General features: G+C 44.7%; 1 protein-coding gene across 8 annotated transcripts in view; it reads left to right on the plus strand.

Moving 5' to 3' along the window:
* The first annotated feature begins 410 nt into the window (after window positions 1-410).
* PRDM5 (PR/SET domain 5) overlaps window positions 411-14,218 on the plus strand; it is a 255,853-nt gene continuing 242,045 nt past the window's right edge. For 2 of the 8 annotated variants that reach the window (XR_011567054.1, XM_070791013.1), the window contains exon 1: window positions 411-710. Coding sequence is in view for 6 of the 8 variants with exons in the window: in XM_070791013.1 (XP_070647114.1) it covers window positions 618-710 (93 nt within the window). In the remaining 2 variants the exon portion in view is untranslated. The remainder of the gene's footprint in view (window positions 711-14,218) is intronic. The other 6 variants (XR_011567055.1, XM_070791012.1, XM_019962203.2 and 3 more) reach the window with 4 other exon arrangements.

Here is a 14,218-nt window from a genome sequence, read left to right on the forward strand (position 1 = left end):
CGGACACGACTGAAGTGACTTAGCAGCAGCAGCAAACCAAAGATGCGGACCTCACAGATTAAAAGGGCTGAAATTTCAGGGACTGCTCTCAGTAGTTAGGCAGTAAGTATGCTCTCGGTCTGAAACTTGTAAAGTTGTTTTGGAGGATGGCCCCAGCTCTGTCAAGACCCATTTAGTTTTGCATCTGAAGAGTGTAAAATCCCCCGACTGGGAGCACTAGTTCAGAGTCGAACCCTAGAGGCCAGAGAAGGGCGGGCATGTAGCCCAGCTGGGCGCAGCGCGCGGGCGGGCGGCTCGGCTCCCCGGCCTCCGGGTTCGAGGCTCCGCGCCGCGCGCGGGTGCGGGCCGCTAACTTCGGGCCAATCAGCGCGCGGCGTCCCGCCCGCGGCGTCCCCGCGCCCCCGCGCCCGCCGTGGCAGCCGCGGCCTCTGCCGCTCGCGGCCGAGCCGGACCCGGGACGAGGAGGGGCTGGGCCGCGGGGGATCCTGGAGTCGGCGGGGAGGTGGGGATTCTGGGAGGGAGGCTCCATTTCCTCCTGCCCGCCGGCCTCTCCCCGCCGCCCCGGCACCCCAATTCCCCGGTGCCGGCGCTGAGGGCGGCGGCGGCGCGGCGGGAATATGCTGGGCATGTACGTGCCGGACAGGTTCTCCCTGAAGTCCTCCCGTGTTCAGGACGGCATGGGGCTCTACACGGCCCGCCGCGTGAGGAAGGTGGGTGACCCGGCGGGGGCCCGCGCGCGCCCGCTCCCGCCGCGCCGCGCGCCCCTCAGCCGCGCCCGCGGGCTCCGCGCGCGTCGCCTCTCTGCGGGAGCCCCGCGGGGAGCCGGGCCGGCGGGGCGGCTTCCGAGCCCCGCTCCTCCCGAGCCGGCGGCGCCACGTAGGTGCGGCAGGGCGCGCTCCGCCGCCGGCCGCCCGGCGGCAAGATGTCTTTCCTCCGCTGCAGGAAGTGGGGCGGGATGCTGCCTCCCTCCGCCTTGGCCCCGGCGGGGGGTTGTGTCCTGGCGCTGGCAGAGGCACGCGCGGGTGTCTGTCTCTCGGGCGCGCACGCAGCTCCGCCGCCTTTCTTGCTTCAGGATGTGGAAATGTGACCAGAGACGCCTCGCTTTCCCGGTAGGGATAGATGGGGGTGGGGGCGCTGCCCACAGCGCCGCGTTACCGCAGGCCTCAGCATCTCCTTCTGGCATCCAGCAGTTCTTCCCCTCTTTTCAAACTGTGTAATGTGAGTTCTGGGTGGTGCCCTCTAGATAATGTTTGAATCTCGGCCCCTTTCTCTCAGTTTTTCTGGATTTTTCTCCCTCTCTCCTTCCAGAAGTTTAGAGACACGTGAGTAGGACCAGCACATGGCAGTTCTCGTCAGGGAATGGCCTAGAAATGCTGGAGGTTGAAAGCAAACGCTTAGGAGGAGAGATTACGGGAAAATACCAAGCCTTTGTATCTGCTGAGACTGTTACAGCCGCTATTCCGGAGGATAGGTAATATCTGAAACCAAGGAGGCAGCGCTGAAGTGCGCAGGACAGTGAGAGCCAGCGTTTACTGAGCAGCTACTTGGTGCTAGGGTCCATACGTGTTACTGTATCTCTGTTGGTAGCTTCACTGGCGTAACACTCCTGCGAGAACAGTCTTAATCTGCGTGCAGGAGAGAAGAAAACAGAAGGACCTGGAGGTTAAATTTCCTGCTGAGTTAGGCCGCGAAGCCCTTGCTTCTTGGTCCAAAGAAGCCCATGTTGTTTTCAGGTCGTTTTCTGCCATCTTCCCAGCACCAGTCACCCCAACTCTGTTAGGGGTGAGGTTTGGGCGAGAGCAGGTTTGTTCTGTGAAGGTGGGCTAACAGGAGCTTCGCAAGATGCGCCTGAGACACAGGGCTGTCTTTCATTTGAGCATGAGTTTTCCCCACCCGCTCACCTAAGGAGCAGGTGAAGGAAGGTGCACAGGTGCTTCAGAAGGCCTTCACTGACAGCAGGGCCTGTAAGCAACACCCAGGGTAAACTTGGGAGCGATAAACCCCCTGTTTACTCTTTTAAATAGGAGAGTGGGAGAATGCTCCAAGGTGAAAAGCAGGTGTCAGCGCTTTATCTGGATAGGTGTTTTTGCTAAAATGGTACACTTCTGCTCTTTCACAGAAGTTGAGATTCTGTTTTTAATTTTCTCACAAGACATGAAAATTCCCAAGTGGATTTTTCTTGAAGGTCTCAGGACTGAATGTAAATACTTAAAAAGCATAGTTCTTAAACATTAGTTTAACGGTGGTGGTTTAGTTGCTAAGTCGTGTCCAACTCTTGCGACCCCATGGACTGTAGCCCACCAGGCTCCTCTCTTCATGGGATTTTCCAGGCAATAATACTGGAGTGGGTTGCCATTTCTTTCTCCAGGGGATCTTCCCAACCCAGGGATCTAGTAATACACTAAAATTGTAGAAATATTAGAGTTACTAAATTATTCTTATTTTGCGGTACTAAGATTTATAGAAAGAGCTGGCTGATATATGTTCTTTTGATATTTTTATTCCAAATTATGTTTCCAAGAATTGTTATTTGGAAGTTTTAAATTATTTTGTGGTGTAGAGTGAACAGCTCCCAAAATTATATATTACTGCATTTTATTACTGCAGTACTTACTGATGTTTTCTTGGTTTATGTAACTTCAACATGTAAAACACATGGTTTCATGTAGGTCATAACTAGAATTCTTAGCCTGTATTTCAAGTGAATCTGCAGATGTTTGCAATAAGTTCAAATGATATACTGTTAGTGACAAAGTTTAGTTGTCATCACAAGATACTCAGTCATAAGGTAATTGATCATGGGCAAGTTTATTGATGCCAAAAATGACCTTGTAGGTTTCAGCTCCTTTGCCTTCCAAAAACAGGTCTAAAGCTGAAGCTGAATGGCAGATTTTAGCTGTGCTGTAAAGCTAAAGCTGAATATCGGTGCATCCCTTACTTGTTTAAATACACTTTCCTGATGCTTAAATATGTTTCAGGTTACCTTGTACTAGGTGGAACTCTGGCCTCAGATCTTAAGGATCTGAGAAAAAATATTTTAGCAGCTATATTAAGGATCTTACGTAAAAGTCTTTTGTTCTTTATTCTGAATAAATTTTGGAATCTCATTTTAGGTTTTAAGTTGGAAGTTATAGATGTTTTAGTACACTTTTATAACATGTATACTTGCATGTTATTATTGCCAAATTCAGACTTATATTGAAGAAAGTAGGGAAAACCACTAGACCATTCAGGTATGACCTAAATGAAATCCCTTATGATTATACAGTGGAAGTGAGAATAGAATCAAGGGATTAGATCTGATAGAGTGCCTAAAGAACGTATGGATGGAGGTTCGTGACACTGTACAGGAGACAGGGATCAAGACCATCCCCAAGAAAAAGAAATGCAAAAAAGCAAAATGGCTGTCTGAGGAGGCCTTACAAATAGTTCTGGAAAGAAGAGAAGCAAAAAGCAAAGGGAAAAAGGAAAGATATACCCATTTGATTGGAGAAGGAAATGGCAACCCACTCCAGTATTCTTGCCTGGAGAATCCCAGGGACAGGGGAGCCTGGTGGGCTGCTGTCTATGGGGTCGCACAGAGTCGGACACGACTGAAGTGACTTAGCAGCAGCATACCATTTGAATGCAGAGTTCCAAAGAATAGCAAGGAGAGATAAGAAAGCCTTCCTCAGTGATCAGTGCAAAGAAATAGAGGAAAATAATAGAATGGCAAAGACTAGAGATCTCTTCAGGAAAATTAGAGATACCAAGGGAACACTTCATGGAAAGATGGGCTGAATAAAGGACAGAAATGGTATGGACCTAACAGAAGCAGAAGATATAAAGAAGAGGTGGCAAGAATACACAGAAGAACTATACAAAAAAGATCTTCATGACCCAGATAATGATGATAGTGTGATCACTCACCTAGAGCCAGACATCCTGGATTGTGAAGTCAATTGGGCCTTAGGAAGCATCACTATGAACAAAGATAGTGGAGGTGATGGAATTCCAGTTGAGCTATTTCAAATCCTAAAAGATGATGCTGTGTAAGTGCTGCACTCAATATGCCAGCAAATTTGGAAAACTCAGCAGTGGCCACAGGACTGGAAAAGGCCAGTGTTCGTTCCAGTTCCAAAGAAAGGCAATGCCAAAGAATGTTCAAACTACCACACAATTGGACTTAACTCACACACTAGTAAAGTACTGCTCAACATTCTTCAAGCCAGGCTTCAGCAATATGTGAATTGTGAACTTCCAGATGTTCAAGCTGGTTTTAGAAAAGGCAGGAGAACCAGAGTTCAAATTGCCAATATCCATTGGATCATCAAAAAAAAAAAAACCGAGAGAGTTCCAGAAAAACATCTATTAATGCTTTATTGAGTATGCCAAAGCCTTTGACTGTGTGGATCACCACAAACTGGAAAATTCTTCAAGTGATGGGAATACAAGACCGCCTGACCTGGCTCTTGAGAAATCTGTATGCAGGTCAGGAAGCAACTGACATGTTAGAACTGGACATGGAACAACAGACTGGTTCCAAATAGGGAAAGGAGTATGTCAAGGCTGTATATTGTCACCTGATTATTTAACTTATATGCAGAGTACATCATAAGAAACACTGGGCTGGATGAAGCACAAGCTGGAATCATGAGACATACTGCCAGAAGAAATATCAGTAACCTCAGATGTGCAGATGACACCACCCTTATGGGAGAAAGCAAAGAAGAATTAAAGAGCTTCTTGATGAAAGTGAAAGAGGAGAGTTAAAAAGCTGGCTTAAAGTTCAACATTCGGAAAACTAAGAGCATGGCATCCAGTCCTATCACTTCATGGCAAATAGATGGGGAAACAGTGGAAACAGTGACAGGCTTTTATTTTCTTGGGCTCCAGAATCACTGCAGATGGTGACTACAGCCATGAAGTTAAAAGACGCTTTCTCCTTGTATGAAAATCTATTACCAACCTAGACAGCATATTCAAAAGCAGAGACATTCCTTTGCCAACAAAGATCCGTCTAGTCAGTTCAGTTCAGTCGCTCAGTCGTGTCTGACTCTTTGCGACCCCATGAATTGCAGCATGCCAGGCCTCCCTGTCCATCACCAACTCCCAGAGTTCACCCAAACTCATGTCCATCGAGTCAGTGATGCCATCCAGCCATCTCATCCTCTGTCATCCCCTTCTCCTCCTGCCCCCAATCCCTCCCGGCATCAGGGTCTTTTCCATTGAGTCAACTCTTCACATGAGGTGGCCAAAGTATTGGAGTTTCAGCCTCAGCATCAGTCCTTCCAATGAACACCCAGGACTGGTCTACTTTAGGATGGACTGGTTGGATCTCCTTGCAGTCCAAGGGACTCTCAAGAGTCTTCTCCAACACTGCAGTTCAAAAGCATCAATTCTTTGGCACTCAGCTTTCTTCACAGTCCAGCTCTCACATCCATACATGACCACTGGAAAAACCATACCTTGACTAGACAGACTTTGTTGGCAAAGTAATGTCTCTACTTTTCAATATGCTATCTAGGTTGGTCATAACTTTTCTTCCAGGGAGTAAGCGTCTTTCATTTCATGGCTGCAATCACCATCTGCAGTGATTTTGGAGCCCCCCAAAATAAAGTCAGTCACTGTTTCCACTGTTTCCCCATCTATTTCCCATGAAGTGATGGGACCAGATGCCACGATCTTCGTTTTCTGAATGTTGAGCTTTAAGCCACCTTTTTCACTCTCCTCTTTCATTTTCTTTTTTTTTTTTAATTTGAAGATATCAAATTAAAAAAAATAAAATAAAATATCCTCTTTCATTTTCATCAAGAGGCTTTTGGCTATGGTTTTTCCAGCAGTCATATATGGATGTGAGACTTGGAGTCTAAAGAAAGCTGAGCGCTGGAGAATTGATGCTTTTGAACTGTGGTGTTGGAGAAGACTCTTGAGAGTCCCTTGGACTGCAAGGAGATCCAACCAGTCCATCCTAAAGGAAATCATTCCTGAATATTCATTGGAAGGACTGATGCTGAAGCTGAAACTCCAGTACTTTGGCCACTTGATTCGAGAACTGACTCATTTGTAAAGACCCTAATGATGGGGAAGATTGAAGGCTGGAGCAGAAGGGGATGACAGAGGATGAGATGGTTGCATGGCATCACTGACTTAACGGACATGATTTTGAGTAAACTCCGGAAGTTGGTGATGGACAGGGAGGCCTGCTGTGCTGCAGTCCATGGGGTCACAAAGAGTTGGATATGCCGAGCAACTGAACTGAACCTATGCTTGCATAATAATTGTTATTTTTTGAAAAATTGCAATTTAAGTCGTGTTGATTTCAGAGAATCTTATTGTAGACCTGTACTGATCTTGGGCGATTTTGCTAGGCTTCTACTCGCAGTGCATCCATCATACTGATCTGGAATTCCCTTACCAGTTGGATCCGTTAATCCTTTTCTAGACCCATCCCTTTTTGTGTGGTGTTTCTAGAGTTGGGGGGGGGGGGTTGGGGGAGGGTCTCTGCAGTCAAGTCACCTAATACCCTGGTTCCACCTTTGTTCTCCTAGGTTTTTCCTTGGCAGATATCTTGTTTTTGTAGGCTTGGTACTGCTGCTGTTGCTGTCTGCATGCCCCCACCTCCCCCCCCTTTTTTTTGTTATAAAGTTTATAAAATGACAAGAAGAAGAAATGGAAGGGACTTCTTTTTCTTTTTTGGCCGTTATGGAGTGCCCTTTCCTTTTCTTCTTCTTGTTTATTCGCTAGGTCGTGTCCCACTCTTTTGCCACTCCATGGAGAGTAGCCTACCAGGCTCCTCTGTCCATGGGATTTCCCAGGCAAGAATACTGGAGTGGGTTGCCATTTCCTTCTCCAGAATATCTTTCAGACCTGGGGATTGAACCTGTGTCTCCTGCTTGGCAAGCATATTCTTTACTACTGAGCCACCTGGAAAGCCCCTTTTCTTACCATTATGGAAATTAGAAATTGAATGAAGAGAGGGTCATTTATTAGATGTTTCTATGTGAGCCATTATTGCTTTTGAGGGAAAGAATGGATGTGAGTCTGTTGGAGAGTTCTAGAGTAGAAAAAAGAGGCCTGAGTTCATTCACACTTGTACTCATTGCAGTTTTCTAATGAAAAGTGTAATAAGAAAAAGTAAATTTAACACTTTAGCTTGCCAGACCCTGTTCTAAGTGCTTGTCAAGTGTTAATCTCATGAACAGTTTGATCTTGCAAAAAAGATGTAAAATTCTAAGTTACTATGCAGATTAAAGTTAATGTTAGGTATTCAAAGCTAATATAGTAAGTAAACATACAATTAAAAGTTATGTTAACAACTCACTGCAATGCATTTTTTATATCATGACTATATTTTCCATTGCTAGATTATGTGATTAACCAGAGAGTGGTGTGTTTGATTTTGTGTTTGTACTCAAAAAGTGGAAAGGTAAATAATATTTCTTTGGCTCTCAGATTCTGTGATTTTATGCAAAGGGTTAGAGTAGCAAATGTACCACTACGAGTCTTTGTTTCCTTGAGGTTTGTTGCAAGCTGTTGATTTTCCTTTCTTCCCTTCTGATTTTCAGTCATTTAATCTTTCAGTTGTGGCAGGCACTGTGCTAGGTCTTGGGGATATGTAAGTTGGCAGAAAAGGCAAGGTCTTTGTTCATATGGAGCTTGTTTTCTTGTGTGGGAAGAGAGGCAGTAAGCAGGTACAGAAGGGAAGTTTCCAAAATAATTACAGCATATGTTAAGTGAAAACTGAAAACAGGATGATGCATTAGGGAGTGAATAGAGGTGGAGCCTCCTCCTTTAGGCATGCTGGCAGGGAAGACCTCTCAGAGGAGGTGACATCTGCATGAACATGAAGGAGCTGAGCTAGCTAGAAGAATATGCAGGGAAGTATGCAAGTGAGCCTAAACTAGGGTCGAACTGAGGATGGAGGAAATTATTTGGCTTCGAGGTATAGTTTAGAGGTTAAAATAAAACCAACTAGAATCTTCCAATGGGTTGAATGAGGCTCATCATCGAAGGAGAATCTAGGATGACTGTTTTTGGCTTGACCAGTTGGTGCCAACTTTTCTTGGTGCCATTTGCTCTCATGTGATGTCTACTATGTTGGAAATGGTACTTTCAGTTGTAGAATACGTTGGTAAAAGTACGTCAAAAGCAACCAACCCTGGCTAAGCATTGAATTAAAATAGGACAGTGCACTAAGCAGCATTGATAAAAAGAATTTCTTTTTCCATACTCTGGGACTTACAGCCTTGTTGGGAAAATGGAAATACAGTACAGAATTTTAAAAAATACATTTTTTATGTATCAGATGTCCAAATTTACACTGTTTGTATGGATTGATTTTGCTGGGCACTGCTTTAGGCAACAGAATTACAGAATTACAGTAATTTTTAGTTTGGAAGAGGAGAATGGAGCTGGAGGAATCAAGCTTCCTGACTTCAGATTATACTACAAAGCTACAGTCATCAAGACAGTATGGTACTGGCACAAAAACAGAAATATATACCAATGGAACAAGATAGAAAGCCCAGAGATAAACCCATGCACTTATGGGTACCTTATTTATGACAAAGGAGACAAGAATATACAATGGGGCAAAGATAGCCTCTTCAATAAATGGTAGTGGGAAAACTGGACAGCTACATGTAAAAGAATGAAATTAGAACACTTCCTAACACCATGCTTCTGCTGCTGCCAAGTTGCTTCAGTCATGTCCGACTCTTCGCGGCCCCATAGATGGCAGCCCACCAGGCTCCTCCGTTCCTGGAATTCTCCAGGCAGGAATACTAAAGTGGGTTGCCATTTCCTTCTCCAATGCATGAAAGTGAAAAGTGAAAGTGAAGTCACTCAGTCGTGTCTGACTCTTCGCGACGCCATGGGCTGTAGCCTACCAGGCTCCTCCGTCCATGGGATTTTCAGGCAAGCGTACTGGAGTGAGTTGCCATTTCCTTCTCCTTCTAACACCATACACAAAGATAAAATGGATTAATGACCTAAATGTATGACCAGAAACTATAAAAATCTTAGAGGAAAATATAGGCAGAACACTCAATGACATAAATCAAAGCAAGATCCTCTATGACCCACTTCCTAGAGTAACGGAAATAAAAACAAAAGTAAAGAAGTGGGACCTGATTAAAAGCTTTTGCACAGCAAAGGAAACTATAAGCAAGGTGAAAAGACAGCCCTCAGAATGGAAGAAAATAATAGCAAATGAAACAACTGACAAAGGTTTAATTTCCAAAATATACAAACAACTCATACAACTCAATACCAGAAAAACAAACAACCCAATCTTTCTCCCCCAAAAAGTGGGAGAAAGACCTATACAGACATTTCTGCAAAGAAGACATACGGATTGCTTCATGGGAAGAAGCTCAACATTGATCATTATTAGAGAAATCCAAGTCAAAACTACAATGAGATATCACCTCACACTGGTCAGAATGGCCCTCATCAAAAAGTCTACAAACAATAAATGCTGGAAAGGGTGTGGGGAAAAGGGAATACTCTTGCACTGTTGGTGAGAATGTAAATTGATACAGCCACTATGGAGGATGGTATGGAGAGTCCTTAAAAACTAGGAATAAAACCATTGTATGACCCAGCAATCCGACTCCTAGGCATATACCCTGCTGCTGCTGCTGCTGCTGCTGCTGCTGCTAAGTTGCTTCAGTCGTGTCCGACTCTGTGTGACCCCATAGAAGGCAGCCCACCAGGCTCCCCCGTCCCTGGGATTCTCCAGGCAAGAACACTGGAGTGGGTTGCCATTTCCTTCTCCAATGCATGAAAGTGAAAAGTGAAAGGGAAGTCACTTAGTCGTGTCTGACTCTTAATGACCCCACGGACTGCAGCCCACCAGGCTCCGCCACCCGTGGGATTTTCCAGGCAAGAATACTGGAGTGAGGTGCCATTGCCTTCTCCGAGGCACATACCCTGAGGAAACCAAAATTGGAAGAGACACATGTATCCCATTTTTCATTGCTGCACTATTTACAATAGCTAGAACGTGGGAGCAACCTAGATGTCCATCAGCAGATGAATGGATAAAGAGGTTGTGGTATATATACACAATGGAATAGTATGCAGCCATAAAAGGAACGCATTTGAGTCAGTTCTAATGAGGTGGATGAACCTAAAACCTGTTTGTCAGAAAGAGAAAGATAAATACCGTATTCTAGCATATGGAATCTACATATGGAATCTAGAAAAACGGTACTGAAGAATTTATTTACAGGGCAGCAGTGGAGAAACAGACATAGAGAATAGACTATGGACATGGGCAGGGGGAGGGGAGGGTGAGATGTATGGAAAGAGTAACATGGAAACTTACATTACCATATGTAAAATACATAGCCAACGGGAATTTGCTGTATGGCTCAGGAAACAAATGGGCTCTGTATCAACCTGGAGGGGTGGGGTGGGGAGGGAGGTTCAAAAGGGGTCACATTATTATTATCTTTTTATAATCTTTATTATCTTTAGGTTTGGCTGTGTTAGTACATTTTACTCTTCTCTCAACCCTATGAAGTAGATATTGTTACTGTACCCATTCTCAGATAAAGAAATTGAGGCAAAAAGTGGTTGGCTAGTGTGACTGGTTAAGTATTGCCTGGGCGACAGAGTAAATGGTGGACCCATGATAGACCCGATTTTGTGCTCTTAATCAGTTTGGAGTTGAATGATTTGTAGGTAGAATTACTGAAAATAAAATGGAAACAGTCCTTTAAAGGTTAGACCTCATGACATACCTTATTTTAGACCGAGGAAGTTGTTAAACATTTCTGCTGAAGAGTCACTTTGTACCTTGGAGCCTGTGGGCCCACCTGGGACTGTCACACACAATCAGACATTTTGAGTTCTGCTTTTTTTGGGGTTTCTTATGCACTTGCATTGTTATTTTGTTGTGTAACAGTCTTCAAGGGTTTATTATTATCCCCAGTTTATAAATTACATATTTCCTCAATGATTACTTGTCAAAATTTTCAGTTGTCCTAATGTAGACTTTAAATTTTTTTCTTCTTTCCAATTCCTTCTTCATTAGCAGGCTAAAGCCTGCCTGACCTTCTGACATGTAGTTGTTTTCCTTTATATGTAGAAGCCCATTAACTTGCATGCCCTTAGCATAGCTGAGCAGGGTTTGCATTTCTAAAAAGAACTAAAGACTGAAAGGAAAGCTGAAGACAAGCAAAAAAGGAAAATGCCTAAATATAAATGAAGTGAGTATAGTATCTTTCTCATATTTGGCCCCTAATTCTGGTAGAAGCAGTTAAGAGCACTGATGAGGCTGAGGTCTCCTTAATTTGGTACACAGTGGCCGCAATGAATTGCCCGCTCTGGGATAGCTCAGTTCCTGGCTTGCTTCCCTCTCATCACTGCTTTTTTGCCCTAGGGGTTCCTGAGTGGCCTCCTGTGCCCATGAACCCCAAAGCAGTCTCTCAACGTCCTCAAATAAATCTCCCAACTTCCTGAAATAAGGGGTGTCATGAGGTCTAATCTTTAAAGGACTGCTTCAGTTTTACTTTTAGTAATTCTATCTACAAACTATTCAACTCCAGACTGACTAAGAGCACAAAGTCGGGTCAGACTCACTGAAATTGGTGTCATGGGTCCACCATTTACTCTGTCGCCTAGGCAATACTTAATGAGTCACACTGGCCAACCGCTTTTTGCCTCAATTTCTTTATCTGAGAATGGGTACGGTAACAATATCTACTTCATGGGGTTGAGAGAAGAGTAAAACGTACTAACAGAGGTAAACTTTGCTCTTCTCGTGAACAAATACAGGTTCCACAGACGGAACTGCGTCTGTTTTGATCGTCCTGAAGTACAGTGTTAGTTTCCTATTGCTACTGTGGCAAGTTAGCTGGCTTAAAACAAGAGAAATTTATTCTTTTCTGTTCTGGACAACATAAATCTAAACCAGGTGGTCAGGGCTGGTTCCTTCTGGAGGCTCCAAAGAGAGAGTTTACTTCCTTGAATTTTGCAGTTTTCGAGAGGCTACATGGCCTTCCCAGGTGGCTTGGTGGTAGGGAATCTCACCTGCCAATGCAGGAGACCTAGGTTTGATTCTTGGGTCTGGAAGATACTCTGGAGGAGGAAATGGCAACCCACTCCAGTATTCTTGCCTGGAGAATACCATGGACAGAGGAGCCTAGTGGGCTACAGTTTAAAAAAGTCAGGCATGACTGAAGTGGCTTAGCACACACACACACACACACTATACACTCTACCATAGCTCCAAAGTGTAATTCTTCTTGTCTATGTTATAGACAACGTTTTGCAGTGAATTAATGCTCAACTGGAAAAGGCAGTGGCACCTCACTCCAGTACTCTTGGAAATACTCCAATACTCTGGCAAATCCCATGGACGGAGGAGCCTGGTAGGCTGCAGTCCATGGGGTCGCTGAGGGTCGGACAGGACTGAGTGACTTCACTTTCACTTTTCACTTTCATGCATTGGAGAAGGCAATGGCAACCCACTCCAGTGTTCTTGCCTGGAGAATCCCAGGGACGGGGGAGTCTGGTGGGCTGCCGTCTATGGGATTGCACAGAGTCGGACACGACTGAAGCAACTTAGCAGCAGCAGCAGCAACCCTCAACTACTGGTCCCAATGAAATGTCCACATTACACATCTACCATATTGATGACTATTCTGCCTTATGTTCAGTGTTGATTCTGGCAGAGGTCAACAAGGTTGGCATTCACGCAGTAAAACCTGAGTGAGTGGTTCTCTTGTAGAGGAAGAGAGCGCGTGTAAGTTATAGGAGGAAGAATAGATTCTGATCACGTTCTAAGTGATGGTGTTGCGAAGGATGTCAGAGGGAATCCAGTTCGCACATTCCCATCTGACAGATGAAGACACTGAAGCCGAGGTGAGCTTTGCCTGGAGTCCTGCTCCTTCTGCAGTGCCATCTCCCTTATGCAAGGCAGGCACCTTGGTTCTCTTTGAGGGCTTTGTAGTGGAGACTTTTGGTAAGGTAAAATCCAAAGAGAAAAATCTCTGATATTTAAATCTTGAATTTGTGAAAATACAGGAAGCTAAAAATAAACAAAGACAGGCAAGTTGTGTAGGGTTAGAAAAACATGGAAAAGAGGAGAACACCCATTTCTGGGTGGTCCCCAAAAGTAGTAAGTGAAAGCACAGAAGAAAACTCAACTTTGCATAAATGTTAATAAAAGAGTAGGTTTTGTGGAATAAGGTGATTTGTTGATCAGCTTAGAAGGTGGCTCTTGTGAGGAAGTCATAAGGGGTCTTTGTGCCCCAGCTAAAATTCTGCTGGTAGATGTTTGTTTATGGTACCTGGTGGCTGGTGAAGTCTAATCTGGAAGCATATCAGAGGGAAAATAGTCACCACTGATGCCTGCCCTACGTGCTCTCTCTTTTCTGCGTTCACACGTTCACCCTCTACAAATGACTGAAGTCTTGTATTTCTTGATGTCCTTACACATTCAGATTTGGTTGGTTTTTGTGACTGTAACAGCTTCAGTTAATTCAGCAAATGTTTATTGAGCAACTGCAGTTGTTAGGCTCTGGGGCAGTCACCAGAGACCAAAGGACAGTAACAGAAGCAGTCACTAGAGGTGTCCTGTGGTCTGCAGTTAAGCCCTCCAGTAAGTCTGCAAGGTGGCCGTTATTGTCCTTGTTTTATAGATGAGGAAACTGATTGTGAGGAAGGTTATATCCCAAGAAGGGAATCAATCAGAATCTGAACTCAGATCTTTCCATATACCTTTTTCACGAAAAAAGACCAAAAATTATTTTTCTGCATACTGATAAAATGCTTTATCCATGCTCATTTCCATTAGTATAGACACATACCTATACACAGTCTTTCATAAAGTTAACTTTCAGTTCAGTTCAGTCACTCAGTCGTGTCCAACTCTTTGCGACCCCATGAATCGCAGCACGCCAGGCCTCCCTGTCCATCACCAACTCCCGCAGTTCACTCAGACTCACGTCCATCGAGTTGGTGATGCCATCCAGCCATCTCATCCTCTGTCATCCCCTTCTCCTCCTGCCCCCAATCCCTCCCAGCATCAGGGTCTTTTCCAATGAGGCAACTCTTCGCATGAGGTGGCCAAAGTACTGGAGCTTCAGCTTCAGCATCATTCCTTCCAAAGAAATCCCAGGGCTGATCTCCTTCAGAATGGACTGGTTGGATCTCCTTGCAGTCCAAGGGACTCTCAAGAGTCTTCTCCAACACCACAGTTCAAAAGCATCAATTCTTTGGTGCT

Source organism: Bos indicus, chromosome 6 (genome assembly GCF_029378745.1).
Source record: "Bos indicus isolate NIAB-ARS_2022 breed Sahiwal x Tharparkar chromosome 6, NIAB-ARS_B.indTharparkar_mat_pri_1.0, whole genome shotgun sequence".
NCBI classification, from domain to species: domain Eukaryota; kingdom Metazoa; phylum Chordata; class Mammalia; order Artiodactyla; family Bovidae; genus Bos; species Bos indicus.